Source organism: Nilaparvata lugens, chromosome X (genome assembly GCF_014356525.2).
Source record: "Nilaparvata lugens isolate BPH chromosome X, ASM1435652v1, whole genome shotgun sequence".
NCBI classification, from domain to species: Eukaryota; Metazoa; Arthropoda; class Insecta; order Hemiptera; family Delphacidae; genus Nilaparvata; species Nilaparvata lugens.
In genome coordinates this window covers 98,189,904-98,212,014 of record NC_052518.1, presented here as the reverse complement: position 1 = coordinate 98,212,014, position 22,111 = coordinate 98,189,904, and the positions used below count along the sequence as shown (strand labels likewise).

Here is a 22,111-nt window from a genome sequence, read left to right as displayed (position 1 = left end):
TCCCTCTAAAACGGTATATTGATATAATTATAAATAAGCACCACTATATCAATGTATCATCTATTCATAAATTCATTGAATTTTGTCGTCTACTTGATTTGTAATTTATTTGTATTGGAAATAAATAATTGAAATGTTTTATATTTTTCAATAGAAATCGTTGTTCTCGCTTAATATGTGATTTTACCCTGTTTATTTTGTACAAAAATAATGATGAATAGAGAAATATTTGATTTTGATTGTTGTGGGCAAGCATTTTTGAGAAGACCCGCTAAAATCAATAAGTTATATCATTGAAACACAATGTATTATATTTTATGAGTACAGTAACTTGACAGGAGTGAAGTCTAAAATTAACACGTCTGTCTATCCTCAACACGCTGTCAAGTTCTAAGAAAACGCATCTCTTCAATATTGAATAGCTTGATAAGTTTTAAATAAATAATGAGAACCAGCATTAAAGTATGTGTAGAGGAGGGCTGGCTGTATTCTAAATTCATTATGTCACTGAAAAGATAGAATAACTTTACTCATTCTAACTGAACTACAATACATTAACATACTCAACCAATAGACAAAACACTCAATTATTGGACTCTAAATAAAATTTTACATAAGATTTGACCATTTCACAACATATTGGTGCTACCAAAAATTATTGAGATATGACTATAATTTCTAGGATATTCGATGCAATGTACAGAATTGTGCAGATTGTAATTTCCATTGAAGAAAAACACAGTTTTATTTTGTCACATCCACATTATTTAATAATAATTTTAAAAAATTTAATAATATTAATAAATAATTATAAGATGTGACGAAATAAAACTGTGTTTTTAAATTATGAAAAAATTCCACAATATCAATTCTCATTCAACAAATTTACCATTGAAGATATGAACTTGAGACCGGTTGCATTGAACTCCAAACCAGATTTTATATAAGATTTAGCCATTTCAGAAAATGTTAGTGCCACCAAAAAAGTATCTATCCAATTGAGATAATTATGACAATTATTTCAGGGAATGTACTGAATTGTGCACATTTTATTTTTAAAAACTCATTAATCATTGAAGATATTAATTTTGTCATTTTAAACAAGAATCAGCGATTAATATTATATCAGAGGCCCGTTTAATAAAAGCTTTGTAATACAGTGCCTGCATTACAGTACTTTTGAAATAAAAAGTACAATTCTTCTAATATATGTTTCTTAAAAAATATTCTTCAATCCTAAAATCACATGTAAAATGTCTCCTGTATTCTGAGTGAATCTTGGGCTCGGTAACACCTTTGTGCTCTTATTTTTCTACCTAAAAAGTAGTTGTCATCTCTCATCATCATCCCTCTCACTCATTACCCACGCACAAGCTTAAGAGCTTATGTGGGCTTCACTCTCAGTATTATTATTTTAATCATTATTAAATGCCGCGAGAACCAATCAGAGACAGCTGTTTTGAAAATAAGACTTCTGTGATTCATTCTCGTGGCATTCAATCACTATTAAAATTTAACAAGCTTTTGTGCAACCGGGCTTTTGGTATTTCTAGTGAGTACCCCAGGCTGGAGAACTCGTTCGTATGTCATATGTCGTTCATATGTCAGCTGTACTGATTGAAATATTGGAAAATCAAGATAAAATATTTCAAGTTGAATTGAGTTATTGATTGAATATTGTTGAACAATAATAATTTTTCACTTCTGAAGATAATGTTTACTCATTTCTACATTTTATAGGTATTCAAAAATCCAAGCAATCATAAATATTTCAACGGAATAATCTATACTTGTAAAACTGTTATGGTGCAATAATCGAATTTTATTCAACTTACAGGTCCTGTAATACAGGTGAATCGCCTGTAAATTATTTTACAGGTATTACAATACACAATTTTAATTTCAACTAATAATACAGGGAAATTACCAGTAATACATGCCCTGTAAGTTTCATGAAATTGGCCCTTGAAATACCGGAATCACAGTTGTCTACTATAGAAGGCAGTGTGTCCCAACACGAACCTGACTATAGAATGTTTGACCGAGTGAAGTGAGATCTAAGATTCAAGTCGACGGTTTTGCATTTCTCTTCATGTATGTTTCACGGCGATAGTTTTTCACGAAATTTGACAGGAATGTTCCTTTTTGAATTGCGCGTCGATGTATACGTAGTTTTTTTTCTGAAATATTGCAATTAAAGGATATATGAAAGGAAAAGGAATTACCTCCATACTTCAATATTACTGTAAAAATCAGACTATGGATAGAATTATCCATAACTAGTGAACTTTTGTGAACAGTATACCTCGCGCAGTTATAAAACTTCTCTAATACTGTCCATCAGAGAAAATTATGTTCTGTCGTATCATGACGGTGTGAAAACGGCTAATGGCTGAATGGGTTAGCAAATCGACAATGCTAATCATATGTTATAAACAACTATCATCAGAAGGTAATTTCCTTCAAGTCATACTGTCAACTGGTCAGCCCGAGTTGAAAGCAAACAAAGATCGGGAGAAAATACTATATTACTTTGAGTTATTAATCGCATGTTTCATTCCATGCAATTTTTTATAATCCACTCGACAGCTGAATAATTCTCTAGTCCGATTTTTACAGTAATACTGGAGTATGGAGGAATTTCTTTTCTTCTAATATTATCCTTGAAATGTAAAATTTCAAGAAAAACTTACATATAAATTGACGCGTAATTAAAAAAAGAACATTCCTGTCAAATGCCATGAAAATCTATAGCCACGTTTCACCGTAAATGCAGAACAAACTTACATACAAACATAAAGAGAAATGCAAAACCGTCGACTTTAATCTTAGACGACATAATGCTCGGACAAATAATCAGCTGTCGAGTGGATTATTAATAATTGCATGCAATTAATAACTCAAAGTAACATAGTATTTTGTCTCGACCTTTCTCTGCTTTCGACTCGGGCTGACCAGTTGACAGTAGGTCATGTAGAAAATTTGGTGATAGTTAATCTGATGACTAGCATTGTTGATACGCCAACCCAATCAGCCATTGTCCGTTTCCACACCGATATCTCGCCGACACGACAGACAGAATTCACTCTGATGGACAGTATTGGAGGAGGCTGCGGTTTACAACTGCGCGAGGTGTACTATTCACAGAACTACTAGGCCATTGGCCGTTTCCACACCGATATCTCGCCGACAGGACAGAATTTACTGTGATGGACGAGGCTGTGATTTTTCAACTGCGCGAGGTGTACTGTTCACAGAGCTACTAGTTAGATACTCACATGAGGCAAGAGATGGAGAAGAGCATCACCACATAGAGTGCCGACCGCCAGGGCGACTAGGAACTGAAGGAGATGTTGGTAGAACACCTGTTGCATTACTGGGATCACAGCCACTCCCGCCAAACCACACAAACTTATCACAATAATACTGGCAGTTGCGTACAGCCACACTGCAAAACACAAACAACTCAAACAAATTAAACAATACTCATTAGGTCGGCAGAATAATGTTGGCTAGCACTGACTAGGCCTAGGTGGAACTAGAAATATTCGGGCCACCCTAGCAACCGCTCAATACATGTGGATAAATCCTAGCAACAGCTGCTTAAGAGTATGATTATAATAAAAAAAAAAAACAGTGTTATTTTATCACATCCACATTTATTAGACATTAATACAGGACTGCAGTTTCGTGTTGAAACCATGTTGAAAACCATTCTCCGATGCACGAAACTGCAGTACTGTATTAATGTCTTATAAATGTGGATGTGACAAAATAAAACTGTGTTTTTTCAAATATGGAAAAATTCCACAATATCAATTCTCATTCAACAAATTTTAATATAATTTGACTTGGAAATAAATACTGTGGCAGAATCAACTACAAACGTTGCAAAGATATATCAAATCATAGAGACGCGTATCTTTTAACTGGATTAAGAAGTAAATAAACAACAATGTAAGATGTGTAAATGGATTCGATTGGACATGTTTAAGCTAACAGTTTACTGGAGATTGATAATGGTGTAATAACCGTAACTTATAATTAAAATTGTTTTTATAAATGAGTGCTTTACTAGCACATCATCTTCACATCAACACAATGAATAAAAACTAGTCATTAGATGATTTAAGTTCAGATCACACCGCTGTTATATTGGAGGTATTTTCTTTCTTATTTATTTATAATTTTTACAAAGTAGCACTGATTGGGAGAGAAAAACTAAGGATATTCCTTGTACCATTTTTCTCCCAAATTTAGATAACATTTAAAAAGTCCAAGATATGGTTTCAATTAATAATGAATGCTTACTTGTGAGGTTAGTGAACAATTAATAATGAAAGAATGTCAGCTAGAACTAGTGAATAAAGAAACAGACTGGGAAAATTCCAAAAGACCCTAGAGCTGAGAATAGACCTTAATGTAAATATTAGGAATGAAGAGGAACTAGATTCTGAAGTCAAAAGTTTCACACAAGATATTCAAGAGGCAGCTTGGGAAAGTACACCATGCACACCCCAAATAAAAAGGCCAGATGGAACACATTATCCTCAAAGTGTATTGGATCTCATCCATGAGAAGAGCCTAGCTAGGAAAAAGTGGCAGAGAACAAGAAATCTACAAGACAAGACCCATTTACATTTTTTTGTTCAAGAAGTGAGAGATGGGATTAGAAAGCATAAGGACTCGGTTACAAGCGAATATCTCAGAAACCTGGGCAGTGACAAAAACTCTGACTATTCACTCTGGAAGGCACTAAAGTATCTGAAGAAACCATCTGTACAAGCTACTCCTATTAGGGGAAAAATGGCGATTGGGCTAGAACCAGAAAGCTAGGAGATTTTCTGAACTTTTGTAAGAGGCTTTTCAGCCACATGAACCAACTGGAGAAGAGTGCGTTAATGAGGATGAATTTTCAACAGAAATAGGGGGCATTCCAAAAGTTTTGTTAAATGAGCTGAAAGTTCTTATCATAAATATAAATTGCAAGAAGGCTCCAGGTTATGCCCTTATTACTGGTGCAGAGCTCAAAAAACTTCTAAACAGGAATAAAGCCCTGAAAAAATTGAGAAACATCATCAATGCAGCTTTAAGACTGAGGTACATCCCATATAGGTTGGTTGTTGGTCCCATATAGGAAGGTTGCTGAAATCATAATGATTCCAAAAACAGGAAAACCATGATCACACGAGACTTCATCTTATAGATCAATATCTCTTTTACCGATTTTGTCAAAAATATTTGAGAAAAAGCTACTCAGGAGACTGCAGCCAATAATCGAAACAAGGAAGCTAGTTCCAGATCATCAATTTGGGTTTAGAAGTAAGCATTCAACTGTCCAGCAGGTCCACAGGGTGACTGACATCAACGAAAAAGTCCTTGAGGAGAAGAAGTTCTGTGCAGCAGTCTTTCTTGATGTAGTTCAGGCGTTTGATACAGTATGGCATGAGGGCTGAACAGAAAACTCCAGAAAATACTACCCATCCAGTATTCAACAATATTGAGATCCTATCTCTCAAACAGGTACTACAGGGTAAAAGAAGAAGATAGCTACTCAAAATTAACGAAAATTGAAGCAGAAGTGCCTCAAGGAAGTGTTTTGGGGCCCATTCTCTACCTGCTTTACACAAATGATCTTCCTGTACCAGAAGAAAACATCATCGCCACCTATGCAGACGACACAGCAGTCCTAGCTCCAGGAGACAGCAATGAAGAAACAACAAGAAAAATCCAAGTAAGTTTCACAAAAATTGAAAAATAGACCATAGACTGGAAAATTAAATTGAATGAAAAGTCTGTGCATGTGACCTTCGCAAATAGACCGCATGATTACATACCAGTCAGAATCAACAACCACGTGATACCATATGCAAATGAGGCAAGATATCTTGGTATTACTTTGGATGTCAAACTTCAGTAGAAAAGCCATGTCAAGAAAAAGAGGGATGAGCTCAACGACAAGTATAGTAGGATGTATTGGCTGATAGGAAGGAATTCAAGCTTATCAACCTATAATAAAATTCTACTCTACAAACAAATACTGAGGCCTGTCTGGTTGTATGGTACACAACTATGGGGCTGTACAGCAGAGAGCAATATTGGCATCATCCAACGATTCCAAAACAAGTTTCTGTGAAATGCTGTTAATGCTCCATATTTCATCAAGAACGTCGACTTTCATAGTGACCTTCAGGTGGAGACAGTCAAGGAGAAGATTGTAAAAACAGCAAGGACCCATGAAGAGGCTCTACATCACCATCAAAATGTTGAGGCAATCCAGCTTTTGGACAACTCAACATTAACGAGGAGATTGGAAAGGAAGAAGCCAACAGATCTGGTGTAAACCTCCAGGAGTGCTTAGTGAAAGTGGAAATACCCTAAGAAATTTCCGGAAAAATGTGATTACTCTTACTTGCATCTATCTAGAAGTAGAACATGATTATTCAATTACTCTTACTTGCATCTATCTAGAAGAAGAACATGATTATTCAACTGAATGTTTGCACTAGCTAGAACTAATGGCTACTTTTTATTACACCATTATCAATCTCTAGTAAACTGAAAGTTTAAACATATCCGATCGAATCCATTCAAACATCTTACATTGCTTCTATTTACATCTTAATCCTATAAAAAAATAAGATTCTCTATGATTAGTTATATCTTTGCAACGTTTGAAGTTGATTTTGTCACACTAATTATTTCCAAATAAAATTATTTTCGATTTATTATTTATTCTTTAATTGAATAAACCAAACTTGATATTTTCTTAACCACTGTTTTATTAAAACAATTTGAGAAACTAGTTCCTTTAGTTACACTATATCTCTACTGAACTGAAACCTTAAACATTGAGCAGCAGAATGGATGATGCCTTACGATTGGCAAATAGCTGTTGACCAATGAAGGTTAAGCACTACTGTTATTAACCGAGACACGACGCCCCAAGTATTCCAAATATAGTCATCAAAACCGTTGAACAACAACCAATGAAAAGAAACTTAGTAACTAACAAAACCAAATGGAGCTCAACTAACAAAATTACACTTATTATCCATTTGGTTTTGTTAGTTAATCAGTTTCTTTTCATTGGTTGTTGTTCACCGGTTCTGATGACCATATTTGGAATAGTTGTGGCGTTTAGTGTCTTGCCCAATGACAGTAGAGCTCAACCTTCATTGAACAGAAGCTTTTAGTATGAGCTTCATCCATACTATAGTGAGGTCCACGTTATAATGGCAGTATTTGATTAACATTGGTGTGCTATCCTTGACTATTAGTCGACAAAACAGATCGCACTATCCTTTTCTAGCTCCGCATCGTTGTCAAATCCGTTTTTAACAATGTGAAAATGTAATTAATCACGGCAGACATACAGCAATGCTGTTCTCCTATCTTTATCCACTGCCATTATAACTTGGACCTCACTATATGTATTCTGCTGCTCAGTGTTAAAGCTTCCATTCTACTGTAGATTGAAAATGGTATAACAGCCGAAACTAGTGTCTAAAATTGTTTTTATAAATCACTGGTTCGACAAAAACGGGTCCTTCTCATTCAATGAAGAAATAAATCGAAAAAAATTGATTTGAAAATAAAAACGTTGACAAAATCAACTACAAACAACATCGCAAAGATAAAACAAATAAAGAATTTGAATAATACATAAATGATTTTTCAACTAGATTAGGTAGCTAATAAAAGTTATGTAAGATGTGTAAATGGATTCGATTAGAAATGTTAACAAGCCAGTGGCATAGATTTTTCATCGAATTTTTTAATATAAGATAAATACTACTGCTCACCAGACCTACTAAATTTGACTCAACATAATATCATTAGCTTCAAGTGTATAGTAGCTTTTATTCTATGATTCAGAATTTCCTACTTTAACTTTCCGGTAGTCGCGCCCTACTCAATCACACGAGAAGTCGCGTGTTGTATTTTTTATAACACCCAATTTTGTGCTCTGTTGTGTTATGTGCTCTGTTTACTGCCAAAACATATTAATTAATTGTATAATCACTTTTTCCATCTTCTTTGATTATTTTACGCCTATGAACATTTGGATGATTACCATTTCATAGCCCAATAAGGTACACCAAGCAAAGCCATCAATTCTGTGTTATTGGTTTGTTTACAGTCCCCGTATACAGTCTTTCCCTATCTTATGCACAGTGCAACCTATGCACTGTCGCGACTAAATGGCAACTAAAGACTGAACCATTGCTCGGTTGATACTACAACTCAGTGGAGTGATAGGGAGAAAGTTTTTAGGTGACTCATTCACTGGATAGTTTTGTGCAGCAAAAAAACTGACACTGTTCTACTTTTTACAACAGCGCGACTGCCGGAAGGATAAATTCTAAAAATTAATATATTTGAGATAAAGCGAAATTTGAATATGGTAGGTACAACTTAAAAAAAAACTTAAAATAGAAATTGAATAATTAATAAGCCTTCTCAATTGATCGGAAATAATATGATGTGAGAATATAGTGCAGTTTTAAAAAATAAAAGTAAAATCACCTGCAGCCATGTCTTTGGAGCCATCATTGATATGCATATGATGATGGTGATGATTCGGGTCCTGTAACAATATAAACATACGTAGGTAGATCTAATCAAGCATCAAGTTCAAGCATTCAGTCAAGGATAGATTAAGAATTAAAAAAAATCTTAAAGGTTCACTAAAGAACTAGAATAAGAGAATGTAATAACCAAGAAGTACCAAGAATGTATACAGCATCTGGGCAAAGATCACTAGGATATTTAGGACCAACATTATTTAATAGAATACCAATAGAAATCAAAAGAGAGGAAAATTTTCAATAGTTTCAAAAGAAAAATTAGACATTGGAATACATAGTAGTGAGAACTAATAGTAAATAAATAGGGTTTGGGTGAAAGTAGTATTCTTAATACTTGAGGTAATTTGTAGGTAAAAAATAGTTTTTCGGTTTAGTATCATTGTACTATAGTGTGGTCCACGTTATAATGGCAGTATTTGATTTAACATTGGTGTTGCTATCTTTGTCTATCGTTCGACAAAACAGATAGCGCTATCTTTCTATAGCTACACGAAGTTGCCAAATTCGTTTTTAACAATGTAGAAACATAATAAATTAAGGTAGCTCGGCAACACTGTTCAGGAGAACCATTATAACGTGGACCTCACTATAGGTGATGGTTAGTGTAATAGATATAGTTTTAGATTATCGGAATTTTTTGTATTAATCTGTCTTTAGCATAATTTTGTATTAATTTGATGATAGCCTCGACACATATTATATTATATAGTGAGGTATCATTTTTTAAAACTTTGAAAACGTATAAAAATATGTAATGTTCTTGAATTTATAAATAAACTCCTCTGGGTGTGTCGTCCAACATCCACAGAAATTATTATGTTTTCACAATAATATAATTATTAAAAACACTGAATGCAGAAATATAAATTATCTGTACAACTGATGAAATCTGAATATAATAGAAATATATCGAGTAATTAAAGCATCGAGGAATATGATAATCAAATGGCTCATACGCAAAAATTTTATAATTAAACTAATTTTTGAATTGAGTAACTCATCATTTTGATAACAGCATGGTAAATAAGGAAATCCAGAACAGGATTTAGAAATTATTGTAATTTGGAGTTCGCAGTCATGGATACTTACAGTCATGTCAGTGCCATAATTTTTTACATTTTCATTTGAAGCGAAAAGGTCAGTTTGATTCTCACCACCTGAAATTTAAAATCAGTGATGAACCAAACGTGATATATTGAAAAATGAAGGACTATCATAATAAGGTTATTTAAGGAGACAAGGTTGTATAACCTTTTTCGATTACTGATGAAGAATAGTTTAATTCAGTTGCAGAGTAATTATTACAGTATAAACTCTGTTCTGCAACAAAAAAAAAAAAAAAAAAAAAAAAAATTAAAAAAAAATAGGAAACATTTGGTTTACATATGGTTTGTTTCGAGAGAAGTGCATCAAATTCTATAAGATCTATCATCTACATCATAATTCTAAGCTATATCATAATCCGTGTATTTATAGGGGAAAATCAACAGCTAAGCGCTGTTTTTAATGGGTGAATTTAATTACGAATGAGTAATAACGTGACTTGATGTCACAGACGCGTGACTTACAGTTCACAAATTGTGATCACTAAAATGTTATCAAAAACTCTATAATAATTGCCATCTTAAGATGATTTTAAACGCGTAAAATGTATTACGAGTATAATTACAGATAATAAAATGTAACTGTGAAAGTTAAGCACGAACAGTTACTCAGCTCAATGAGTCATTTTATCAATAATTATTGAAGTAAGCTTTAAATGTTCTTCAATACGATAAAAATACATTTTAAAGCTCTGACATAATTTTTATCGTTTTGACAACTGTATCACTCGAAATTCTTTGCGCTATCGAATTTTTTTACAGTTTTTAGTACTTATTGATTGCGATTTCGTTAAGCAATTTGGTTTTCAATCTATATAAATTCAAAATTTCATGTTATGTGATTTTACTGAAAATTGTACATGTGAAGGATACATAGCCTAACCTACTTTTTGGAATGTTATCTTCACCTGAATTTGGAAGAGAAAATAACACAAGGATTGTCTTAGTATTTTATCCACAAATATTTCAAATCAAATCAAGATTTATTCAATGATATCGCTTAAATGACAAATGATATTACAGATCATCGAATACAATACTGTTTGCTTAAGAAAAATCTTGTCTGCAAACAGGAGTGAAATACATTCAGAACTCAACTAAAAATGCTTATTTTATAAACTCAAATGAAAATACTTATCTTAATTAAATTTAATTCATCCCACACACACACACCCACACACCATGGAGAAATCATAATAATTATTAATAAAATACTGAAAGAATTGAAACAAGTGACTGTCAAGGTGATTCATCTAAGAAAAATAAAAAGCACATTAATCTCAACCGGAGAACGATCAATCAACTATAGGTAGGTGTAATTTAGATTTGTTAAGATTTAAGATTATTTGAATTCCTAATCTCGACGGGCAGACTACTGAAAAATTTAGGACCCAAGAAAATGAAGCTCTTTTGAAAGATCTATTTTCAAATCAGTGTTGTTTGTTACATAAATAAAATATAACACAGGTTCAACTATCTTAGTTTTGGAATACAGTTCTATTCTGATTCTACTCGAATTGATAAAGATAATATTAGAATTGAATTGGGTTCAATACTTGGAATCAAGCTTCCGTATCAACCCTGTCATTATTAATAATATTCAATTGTTCCCATTACCAAGCCAAATGAATGATCCTTGTTGAGTGACAGAAATTAATAACTGACGTGATACTCACCAAACACGATTTTGTGGTCAGGAACAGTCTTATTGGACATGTAATAAACCAATTTGATTCTTTGCATTACATTTTCAAATCCCTCTTTCGATAACGAATTTCCATTTCCAAAGTTTTCGAAAATTCTGTCAACTAGTTCAACCGAAAAGTTTTCGCTGTCAGTGCTGCTTCTACATGGAACAAAAATCAGTAAATTAATATGTAGAGGTATACATGTGTGGGAATCGATCTTGAGATAGTTCACCCCGTGAAACTTGTGTAAAAAAGGAGCAGATTTTCCTCCATAAGGCTCACCGCAAAGTAGACCCACGCTAATCCACGAAAAGCAGCCCACGCAGTGGAATGTTTTGTGCACCATTGCTATAGAATTATTCATAATCAATTCAGCTGACAAGTGGATTATTCATTGCATGCATTACACAGATGTCTGGAGAAGCTTAGCAATGGTTTACAAAACATCCTTCGGCGTGGGTTGCTTTTCGTGGGTCTAATTTGCGGCGGGCCTTAATGTGCAGGGATAAATAAATCTGATCCATAGCGAAATAGTGTTGAACTAATAAAATAAGTCGCATTCTAGAATCGATTGCATTATTTTCAAATAAAAATGATTCGATTCAAATTTCTAGACAAGATATGATTTTTAAATAATAATTAACAATGAGCCATGAAAATACAAAACTTACAAATTCATTAGAATCAATAGAGATGCATAACAGAGAAATGCAAAATGCATCTTCGATAGTCAGTTGCCTGGAAAGCTCACACTAGTATCTCAAGTGACTTAACGAACCAAAATTGGTGATGTACGATGGAAAACTGTAGTGTTACACCTGATATCACACAAATTTGGAATGAGTTACTTGTAAGCTGAAGAAAACCAACTGAACCGTTCAAACGATAGAGCATTGGATGGAAGGGGCATCATGCGAGTTTATATGATGTCACACTTGTCACCCACCAAGCCAATCAATAGGCGAATAATTTGACAATTTCACGATTAACAGAACGAACCACATTCTATAATGTTGAAGGAAATGTTGAAGGTGTGAGACATTCTACAAGGAAGGTGTGAAGTGGACGTCAATGAAACATTTACCAAAGAATCAATATCTTTGACACCGGATAATCTAAAATACATCAGTTCATACGTGAAATTTATTCGTTTCATAGTGAGGTCCACGTTATAATGACAGTGAAGGAAGATAGGAGAAGAGCTTTGCCCTGAGATCCTCTGTCTTGCCACTGCTTTCTATAGAGGATAGCTGATACCAGTATATCTGATGTAATATTAACGGTTCATTTTAGTTTAGAGTTAATAAGTAAAATTAATAATAATTTGATAGTTACACAACACATATAGTGTGGTATCATAATTAGGACATAGTAATTGTGAAATAATTATGAAAGAATTAACCGGGTACATCCGTTTGATCTACTACTATATCTACTATACTACTACTATCTACTATAACTGAATCTCAAGTCTCTGAGTTACTGAGTGCCGGTTAAATTTTAACCGTGATTAATTCCACGAGAACCAATCAGAGAAGCCGTCTTTTCAAAAACGCCTTCTCTGATTGGTTCTCGTGAAATTAATCACGGTTAAAATTTAACCGGACCTGAGTCTCTATTTGTGTCTCAAGTAAGTCAAAACAAACGGATGTACCTGATTAATTATTTTACATATTATATAATATAATATATATAATATAATATATCCATCCGCGAAACACTCAAATCTAATATTAAAATAATTATGTATAATGTTTTGTAAATAAACTTCTTTAGTCCAGTCACTATATACATTGGTGCATGCAATTTATATTGTAGTTCTGATTTTTTAATATATTCATTGGGTACATAAGAGAAGTCCAGAACCAATTTCCGTGCCATTTTTTGTGTATTGGAATATGGGCTTAAGTACACTCAACAATAATTTTTCCATTTTTCGACCGAATTTGACTTATGATGCATGATTTTGGACCGCCTTGACTAGCCGAGAAGAATGAAGTGTAGTATGATGAGATCTGAACATTGTGTCAAAAGTTATAAGTGTTTGAAATTTTGATCCTGAGGTGTCCTTAAGCGCGCCTCTCCACTAGGAAATACTGAAATGAAATGCATCTAACGGGTGATTATCATAGAACATAATCCATGAACTTATGTCATTGTGCGAAACATCAATGTGAGGACAATGTAGTTGGTGATGATGGTTGAAGCTGAAAATTATGTGTTTTTCACAATACAAGGAGAATTTTTGTCAGGTGTATCTGGAAATCTATATAAGATAGAGCGCTCTACCTGATATCAGATTGTAGAGCACAAAAAAACGCCCAGAGGGATTTTGAATTATAAATCTAAATGGTAACAATCGGAAGATATTGTTGATCAAAAACTAAAATTCATCAAAATTGATTTTTTTCTTCAAATTTCACTCATTTTTTGGAAAATCATAACTCAGTACTCATTGGAGATAGAGAGTTCCGAATGATCTCATTTTATTCAGAATTTCATAATCTAAGAAAAGGAAGAGCAATTTTTTCAGTCCGATCACGAGATTTGCCAGGAATAGCTGAAAAATGGAAAATGAGCCGAAAATACGAGGTTTTTGGGCACAAGGAAATTTTGCATGAAGAAATTGATTCTGGACTTCTCTTATGTACCCAAATAATATTATTAAAAAATCAGAACTACAATAAAAATTGCAAGCACACCCCCTTTATTGTGTCTATATTGACTGAAAGACTTGGTTTCAATTCATTTGCAATCAGAGAAATTATTATCTGTAGTTGTGCGGTTTGACTTGAAATCTTCTTAAAAATTACTGGTATCCTACTACGTAAATTATACGATGACTGAAGATTTAGTACAAGACCCTTCAAACAAGGATGATGTTCAAGATTTCAATGAAGTCGATTCAGAAATAACAGGTCCAAATGAGAATGAATTGAAGAAAAACTCCAGCCACCGTAGTAAGATACCAGTTTTTAAATTATTATTATTATTGTATGGGAAGATATAGTGTGGTACTTCTCCATAATTGAAATAATAGGACGTTAATGTTGTCAATACTACTATAATTGTTCAAAACTAATTTAAATTATTTAGTAAAATAATAAGTACCATCTTATAAATAAAAATATAGATCTGAGTACCCTTTTAAATTATTTCGTCACGACATGTTTCGGCTACTAATGCCATTTTCAAGCGATTTGAAAATAAATAAATACTGATGGAGGATTCTTATTTTTGATTTTATGTTAGTATATTTATATGGATTTTATAAACTAGGACTTTAAATTTTTGATTAAAATTTGCATGATTCTATCAAAAATGGGGTTATTGATGTATAGTTGAATAATATTTATTAGTTTATCTCTATAAAATAGAATTATAGTAGCGTTTAAAATTAATAAAACAAGAATACAAATTGTAACTACTAGTTTCGGTGATCACACCATCGTCAGGTTATAAAAATAAATTTCAATAATGTTTACTAATAGTTTTGTTATTTTAAAATAGCATTAGTAAACTTAATTGGTAATTTTAACAAAACTATTACTAAACATTTATTGGGATTTATTTTTATAACCTCACGATGGTGTGATCACCGAAACGTATTCTTGTTTGATTATTTTATTAATTTTAAAGGGTATTATAATTCTATTTTATAAATACAAGAGAGTAGCCCTGAATTCATACATTTTAGTTTATCTCTATTTAATTTTGCCACCGCATAAATATGAAATTCTTCTTTAACATACAGTTTTCTACTTTTATTACCATAGTTTAGTATTTTCATATTGGAATTTATATCTGTGAAATTATGGTCTTTTATTTTAAAGAAATAATTTAAAAGGGTACTCAGATCTATATTTTTATTTATATTAAAAGTAGCCCCGAAGAAAGAAGACAATGGGCCATATGAATAAAGTTGAGCATTTTCTTATGCTTCTAAAATATGGAGCATTTGCTTCATTTTCTATGAATAAACGTAAGCAAAACCTTTTGTTCATGCTCATCAAAAAAATAGTTTGAGCATTTGCTCAACTTTTGAAGCAAATGCTCCAAAAAAGGTGTGTCTAGTCTGGAGCAGCTTATCACCTTTTGCTCATAGTAAAATGGCACAACTAATTCGTGTGAGTAATAGGAAACTATACCAATACAATCACAACCAATAGTTGAGAGCTATAAAACTCTTTTTAGATTCAACCATGATATATATCATCATTATTCCTACAAAAGAATAAATACAAAAGATACCTATCCGATATAAAGATAGCCATCACAGAATAGGAAATAGGCATTTAAGAAGATGAATGTGTAGAAGATTATAAGAAGGCTATTGAGATTATAAGATCATGCTGAAGATTATTATAGAGATGACATTTTTTCACGCTATTATTTCAAAATTCTAAACTCAACTAACCTAAAACTCAATTCATAAATAGAAAACAGAGCAGACGACGCAAACACAAGCGGTGTCTCCTACTTGCATATTTAGCGCTTACGTGAGCTATAAAAACAAAGTAAGGCCACAAAGGCGAATCAGTGAAAAATCTTTAAAATACGTGAGCATTTGCTCCAGAGTTCAGGAGCATAAGGTAAGAGTATAAGGTAAAGCCACAGAATTACAGGAGTTTTCTCTGGTAAAGCTTATTCATATAAAAATGAGCAAATGCTTATGCTTCTACCTAATGCTCATGAGCAAAACCTTATGCTCCATGCTCATGAGCATATGCTTTGGTTTTATTCATATGGCCCAATAAGTATCATCTTGCCTGTAGATATTTGTACTACAGTAGGTTTCATGTAACTATGAAATTGTGTAGTGGTATACAAATTACATTATAATTTCTGACAAAAACCATGGAATACATTAGCCTATACTCACAATGAAATATGTAGAAGTTTGTCGAGATCTGTGGGTGATAGTTTACCGGAAACATTATGTTTAATGTGAATGTCATTGTTGACATTGCACCGTGTGTGAGCGGCACACAGCAGGCACAGAACACAAATGGTTACACTTTTTCCATTCATTTCATAAAAGCGTTTGGTCACTGCTCTGCAACACAACAAATATATTTCAAGTTATTGAACACTGGAGCAATAGAAAATAAATCTCAAATACCTGAGCATTAAAAAATATATACAAAATGAATATTAAAAAGTATATCTAATATTAAAAAGTAAGTGGTATGTTAGTAGTGGTATAATTAAGGTACATTTCGAAAAGCAATTCGTCAAAAATCTTATAGGGTATGACTTGGATGTATCAGCATAGTAATCTGAAGCTTTAAGGCTTTTCGGTACACTTTTTTATTATCTAAATTGGATAATCTTTTTCAATATAATTGTTAAGATCATTATAAGAGTGAGAAAAGTGAATGTGAGAAAAGTGATGGCAACTGAAATTTTCAAGTGGTCTAATAAGCGAGTTATGGGTCGTTGAAGTGCTAAATCCGTTTTCTTTCCAGATTATAAACGGCTTCAAATTTTCCATTTGAGTTTTTTTAATACATTCAGTATATCATTGGCTTTGTTCTAATATGCGTTTTTTTCGCGATTGATGCCAAAATAAACAAGTTATCGAAACCCTGGCTTAAGAATGTTCGGTACACTTGTTCATATTCAAATTGGATAATCTTTTTCAATATAATTGTTAAGACCATTATAAGAGTGAGAAAAAGTGGCAACTGAAGTTTTTAAGTGGTATAATAAGCGAGTTATGATCATAATCGGTTTCGACTATATTAACACAACTTCTCTTAAAAATTCAAAAAATGTATCTTTCCAAACTAAAACATTTTATTCCCCATTTCGTTCATAAATAAGAAAGTAACATTTTTTTGTAAATTCGATAACTTGTTTATTTTGGCATTGATCGCGAAAATACGCATATTAGAACAAAGCCAATGATATGATGAATGTATTAAAAGAAACTCCAATGGAAAATTCGAAACCGTTTATGATCTGGAAAGAAAACGGAGTTTAGCACTTCAACAACCCATAACTCGCGTACTAGACCACTTAAAAATTTCAGTTGCCACTTTTTCTCACTCTTATAATGATCTTAACAATTATATTGACAAATATTATCCAATTCAAATAAAAATAAAAAGGTGTACCGAACAGCCTCAAGCCTGGTTTTCACTAGTAGAGTTAGTGGTCGAGTAACTGGCATACTAACTCTACTCTACTCACATGGTCGAGTAACTGTTTTCACTACAATTGAGAATAGTAGGTGAAGTGTGTTGTCTAGTGAACAGAACTAACCTTAAAATGTCAATACGAAACATTCATTATCGCCGTTCAGCCACAAAAGTTTTACAAAAAACATTGATATATGCGGCTGATATTTTTGCTTGCAGAGATAACTATGGCTATTGAAGGAGAAGAAACGAAAAATTAAGTACTAGCTCAGTAATTTTACTCTACTCTACTAGCTCGACACTGTTTTCATTAGCATAGTAATGGTAGAGTAGAGTAGGATAGTACTCTACCACTTGCATTCCCCCACCACCGCTTCTCACTAAAAACTAGTACTCTACCATGACTCTACTCTACCATTAACGTTTTCATTGGGAGAGTTCACAAGATAGTAGTTGGTACTTGCCCAAGTTAGTACTAACAATAAGCTTTAATGAACCCGCCACGGAGAGGTGATATAAATGTAATTGAGAACAACATGGTCGCTTCAAAAACAACTAGGCCTAAGAACTAGCGCGATTTCGCTATATATGAATATGGTTAAATATATCATTATGGCTCATTTTAATAATTTTATAGTATCCAAATCAAGTAACTTTGAAAAATATCACCCGGAAAAAGTTTATTCAGCCACTCTCACAGCTCTAAATAGCTTTCTTATTGAATTTTCACTGTTTTTTAGCAAATGTAATTTTTCAGTAATAAATAAAATAAAACACTTTCCTTCATGGTAATAGAAATTGAAGATTTTTCTTATTTCTAATTATTGGAAGACACAAAGATGATGATGATTATATCAAGAAATAGCTAAAAGTCTTAATAAAGCTTGGGTACCTATGTTAGTAGTCAATGTCACTAAATAAATCAACGTTATGAAGACACTGGAAAATTATAGAACTACAGGGTTGTCACTTTTATATATTTCCACCGCAGATAGCATTCAAGTCATCCCGGTTTATATTAATTGTTAATTCTTTTCAAGAATAAGAAGTTTTTATAAAACTCTGGTCAGGAGTGTGTTGGAGTATGCAGCACCAGTTTGGAATCCGCACTATATATGTAGTATCCACCACGCGATTGGAGAGAGTTCAAAATGAATTCCTGAGATATGGACAGTCTTGTGCTATTGATTTCCCATCAGATGAATTGCGAAGGACCTTCTTGATGCCTTCCTTTAAAAGCAGGAGAGATTTATTTTCTATTCTTGTCTTTTACAACATCCTTCACAACAGAATTGATTCACAGTATCTCACTTCTAAAGTATTTTTTTCCGTTCCAGTCTTAAGCCGTAGATGTCACTCTTTGTTCTTCATCCCCAGGTTTAAAAACCAGTTCATAGGTATTTCTCCCCTCTAAATAGAATCCCTAGATTAATGAATAGTCTCGGATATGGAATAGATGTTTTTGCGGATGGTCTGAACACCTTCAAGAGGAAAGCGCATTCAGTGTAATCCAATGAGTTTAAATTAATCAGTTCATCTTGAAAGCTGCTTCTATATGTCAACTTCTTTAATACATTTTTTTCTCTCTAGTATCTTCTTTATTTCAATTTCGTTTATTAGAGTTCCTAGTTTGAAATAATTAATATTTAATCTCATTCTTTTTTTCCCCAGTACAGATTAAAAAATTATTTCTACTTTAATCTCCATTATATTTTCGAAGGAATTATTTTTTTCATTCATTTCATTGTATTCTTTTTTATTTAAATATTTATACTGTATATGTTTACAATAATTAGTTTATCATTATGATTTTTTTATGTATAAGTTCTTGTTCTAAGTTTATATATCTTTATAACATTTGTATTTTGTAACTTGTGTAAAGGAGGCAAGTTTTGGGGTTTTACCTGTTTGCCTCCACATATTTTTTGTATAAAAATAAATAAATATATTTATTAGCCATTAAAAATTGTACAAACATGCAATAGGCTTCGTCAAGATAAAAATAATACATTAAAGTCAACATTTCTTCAACAAATTATTAAAATTATGTTTAATCCTATCTCAAAATTATTTTATTCGTCAAGAAAATATTGCCTAATTCGAATGATTTAATAATACATTTTTATAATTGAGATTAAATATTTCGGTAGTTTTATTTCGGAGTTTATAGTTTATCAGAGATTGAAAATGGTGTAATAACCGAAACCGGTCTTTCTAAGTATCAATAAATTTTTGACAATTTCTTAGTCTTTTTCATTCAATATGAATAATTACCACAATATCAACTTCTCAACTACACAAAAAGTGATAATTTCGGTAGTTCATTATATTTGTACATAGTATAAATTAATCTGGTAACTTTACAAAGAGATGGAGCTAATGGCTTTATCTGATGACAAACTAATATTAATCAGGTGCTGACTATAACGCAAATCTCACTATAAATAATTGGTTCAATGATTTCGATTCTGGCTGATTCACCAAAACTAACAAACGTTACGGTCAATAGTGCAGAAAATAGAAACATGGATACGAAAGATTATTTTTGCGAAAACATGCTATAGTTCTAGGAAAAAGCCAACAAATTATATAAACTTTCACACAAGATTCTCTTCTCAAATAATTCATGATTTTCATGTCATGCACCAGCAATACAGACAGTATTCTAAAAAATACTCTGAATGATATTCCTATAAAAAATCAACTTATCAATGATCCACTAAAAGATAAAATCTTAGAACATAATTCGTTTTCAATGTAAGCTCATTTAAAAACAATAAAAATAGTGATAACGATTTGACAGGTGCGATTTCAGTTTTCTAAATTATAAGTTCCAGGAAAACAAGACTCTTTAAAAGGAGGAAGTATTCAATTAATGAGAGTGGTAGATGACATGACGATCAAACATGACGCGTTACACAATACTGTACTAGAGCAAACCAAATTAAAAATGTAGATAAAAATTATAAAGCATAAGGATAGTAAGTAAAAGATGATTACCAAAGATGAAAAAAATTTTATAAGCCCAAATAATAAGAATGAGATTTTCCAAATCAACAACAACAGAATTTGTTGACACTACAAAATCTAGGACAAAATATAAACTGGTGTTAAAACTAATTTTACGTACATAATGTCTGTTGAAATCATTCAAAAATATCTAAAGAGCCAGAGATAACAGAGTCAATACTACAAAATGTTGATAAAAAAATTGAAAACTCAAGAAATATTCTATCTGAAGAGTGAAGAGCAACAACGAAGCTCAAGAAAAATATCTAGAGAGTCAGAGATAACACATACAACACTACAAAGCTCTGATAAAAATATTGAAAACTCAAGGAACAATCAACACACACTAGAAATTGGAACATAGCAAATAAGCACGACAATAACACAAATAAAATTATTTTGTTTCCAATCTTCACTGAAGAAACTATGTTTATAAGGTATTATAAGGACGTTATAAAAAATGGAAAGAAATACACCTAGATTAATGTATATAAATTTTGTTAAAACTTTAAAACTATTTGAGTTCAATTTGTACTCAACGTACAAATGCCAACTCAAAGTATAAGTGTTATCAAATAACTATATCATAGCTACTTGAATCAGATTACATTACAGACAGTTTACTCATTTGAATGCCCGGAAGTATTTATTGCATTTTTCAGCACGATACTGTTTGTGAAGTCAGTGACTCATTCCAAACCCAGACATAATAAAATGTTAGTTGTTGATGAAAAGATAATGTATGATTCATTAAATAGTCGAGTCACTATCTCAGCCCTACTTTGCATTCCAACACATTTGTTTGATTGGAAATGTCCAATTTCATATATGATTCCTCCTCACGTGCTCTTTACAACAAAGCATAACTTGACATTGAATTGATTTTCAGTCAATTGAATCCCAATGCCATTTAAATCATGGAAAATAAATAATGAGCTAAAATAACGTCGAACCAATTCACGAGATTATACTCAGATGAAATATTCCTTTATTCAGCCTATAAAGCTTTAAATTGTTATCTTCCTGTAAAATCAACGGGATAATGTTGATGAAGGGAATTATTTGGTTAAGAAATATTGGTACATTGGCGTGAAACATCAATTAGAAAAGTTCCAAGTAACATAAAAAAATTATGTTTAAAACTTCATTAGACATATGAAATTAAGATATATTTATAGAATGAGATATCAGTATATCATTCTATATAGATAAATATATCAGTAGAGAATGGTTTGTAAGCGTGTAGGGTGAAAGTAATAAAGTTAAAAATGAATGACATAAAATAATAATGTAGAAAACAAAAAGGTCGCCAGACATTGCAGCCCAAAGAATTAAAATCATTACCACTATAATAATTATAGTGAAACAATTATTGGGCAGCCTATATTACATAGTGTACATAACATCCTATATTAGCAGAATATTTCAGAACTGTGACCAACAGTATTCTTCGACCGATTACAAGCTTATTGGACCGATTTACAAGCTGTTTTCATCCAAACAAATGTTAGCGTGTTTAATAAATGTCAGATGTTATTAATTTTGTAATCAGGAAAATAACGCGTCAAAAAATAAGA

At 32.2% G+C, this 22,111-nt stretch overlaps 1 protein-coding gene across 1 annotated transcript in view; it reads right to left on the bottom strand.

Moving 5' to 3' along the window:
* LOC111046962 (zinc transporter foi) overlaps nucleotides 1-22,111 on the bottom strand; it is a 58,586-nt gene that overhangs the window by 29,878 nt on the left and 6,597 nt on the right. The window contains exons 2-6 of the mRNA XM_039442787.1: nucleotides 16,265-16,438; nucleotides 11,371-11,540; nucleotides 9,681-9,748; nucleotides 8,530-8,590; nucleotides 3,279-3,448 (exon numbers count right to left, since the gene is read on the bottom strand). Of these exons, the coding sequence (XP_039298721.1) occupies nucleotides 3,279-3,448; nucleotides 8,530-8,590; nucleotides 9,681-9,748; nucleotides 11,371-11,540; nucleotides 16,265-16,413 (618 nt within the window). The 5' untranslated portion in view covers nucleotides 16,414-16,438. The remainder of the gene's footprint in view (nucleotides 1-3,278; nucleotides 3,449-8,529; nucleotides 8,591-9,680; nucleotides 9,749-11,370; nucleotides 11,541-16,264; nucleotides 16,439-22,111) is intronic.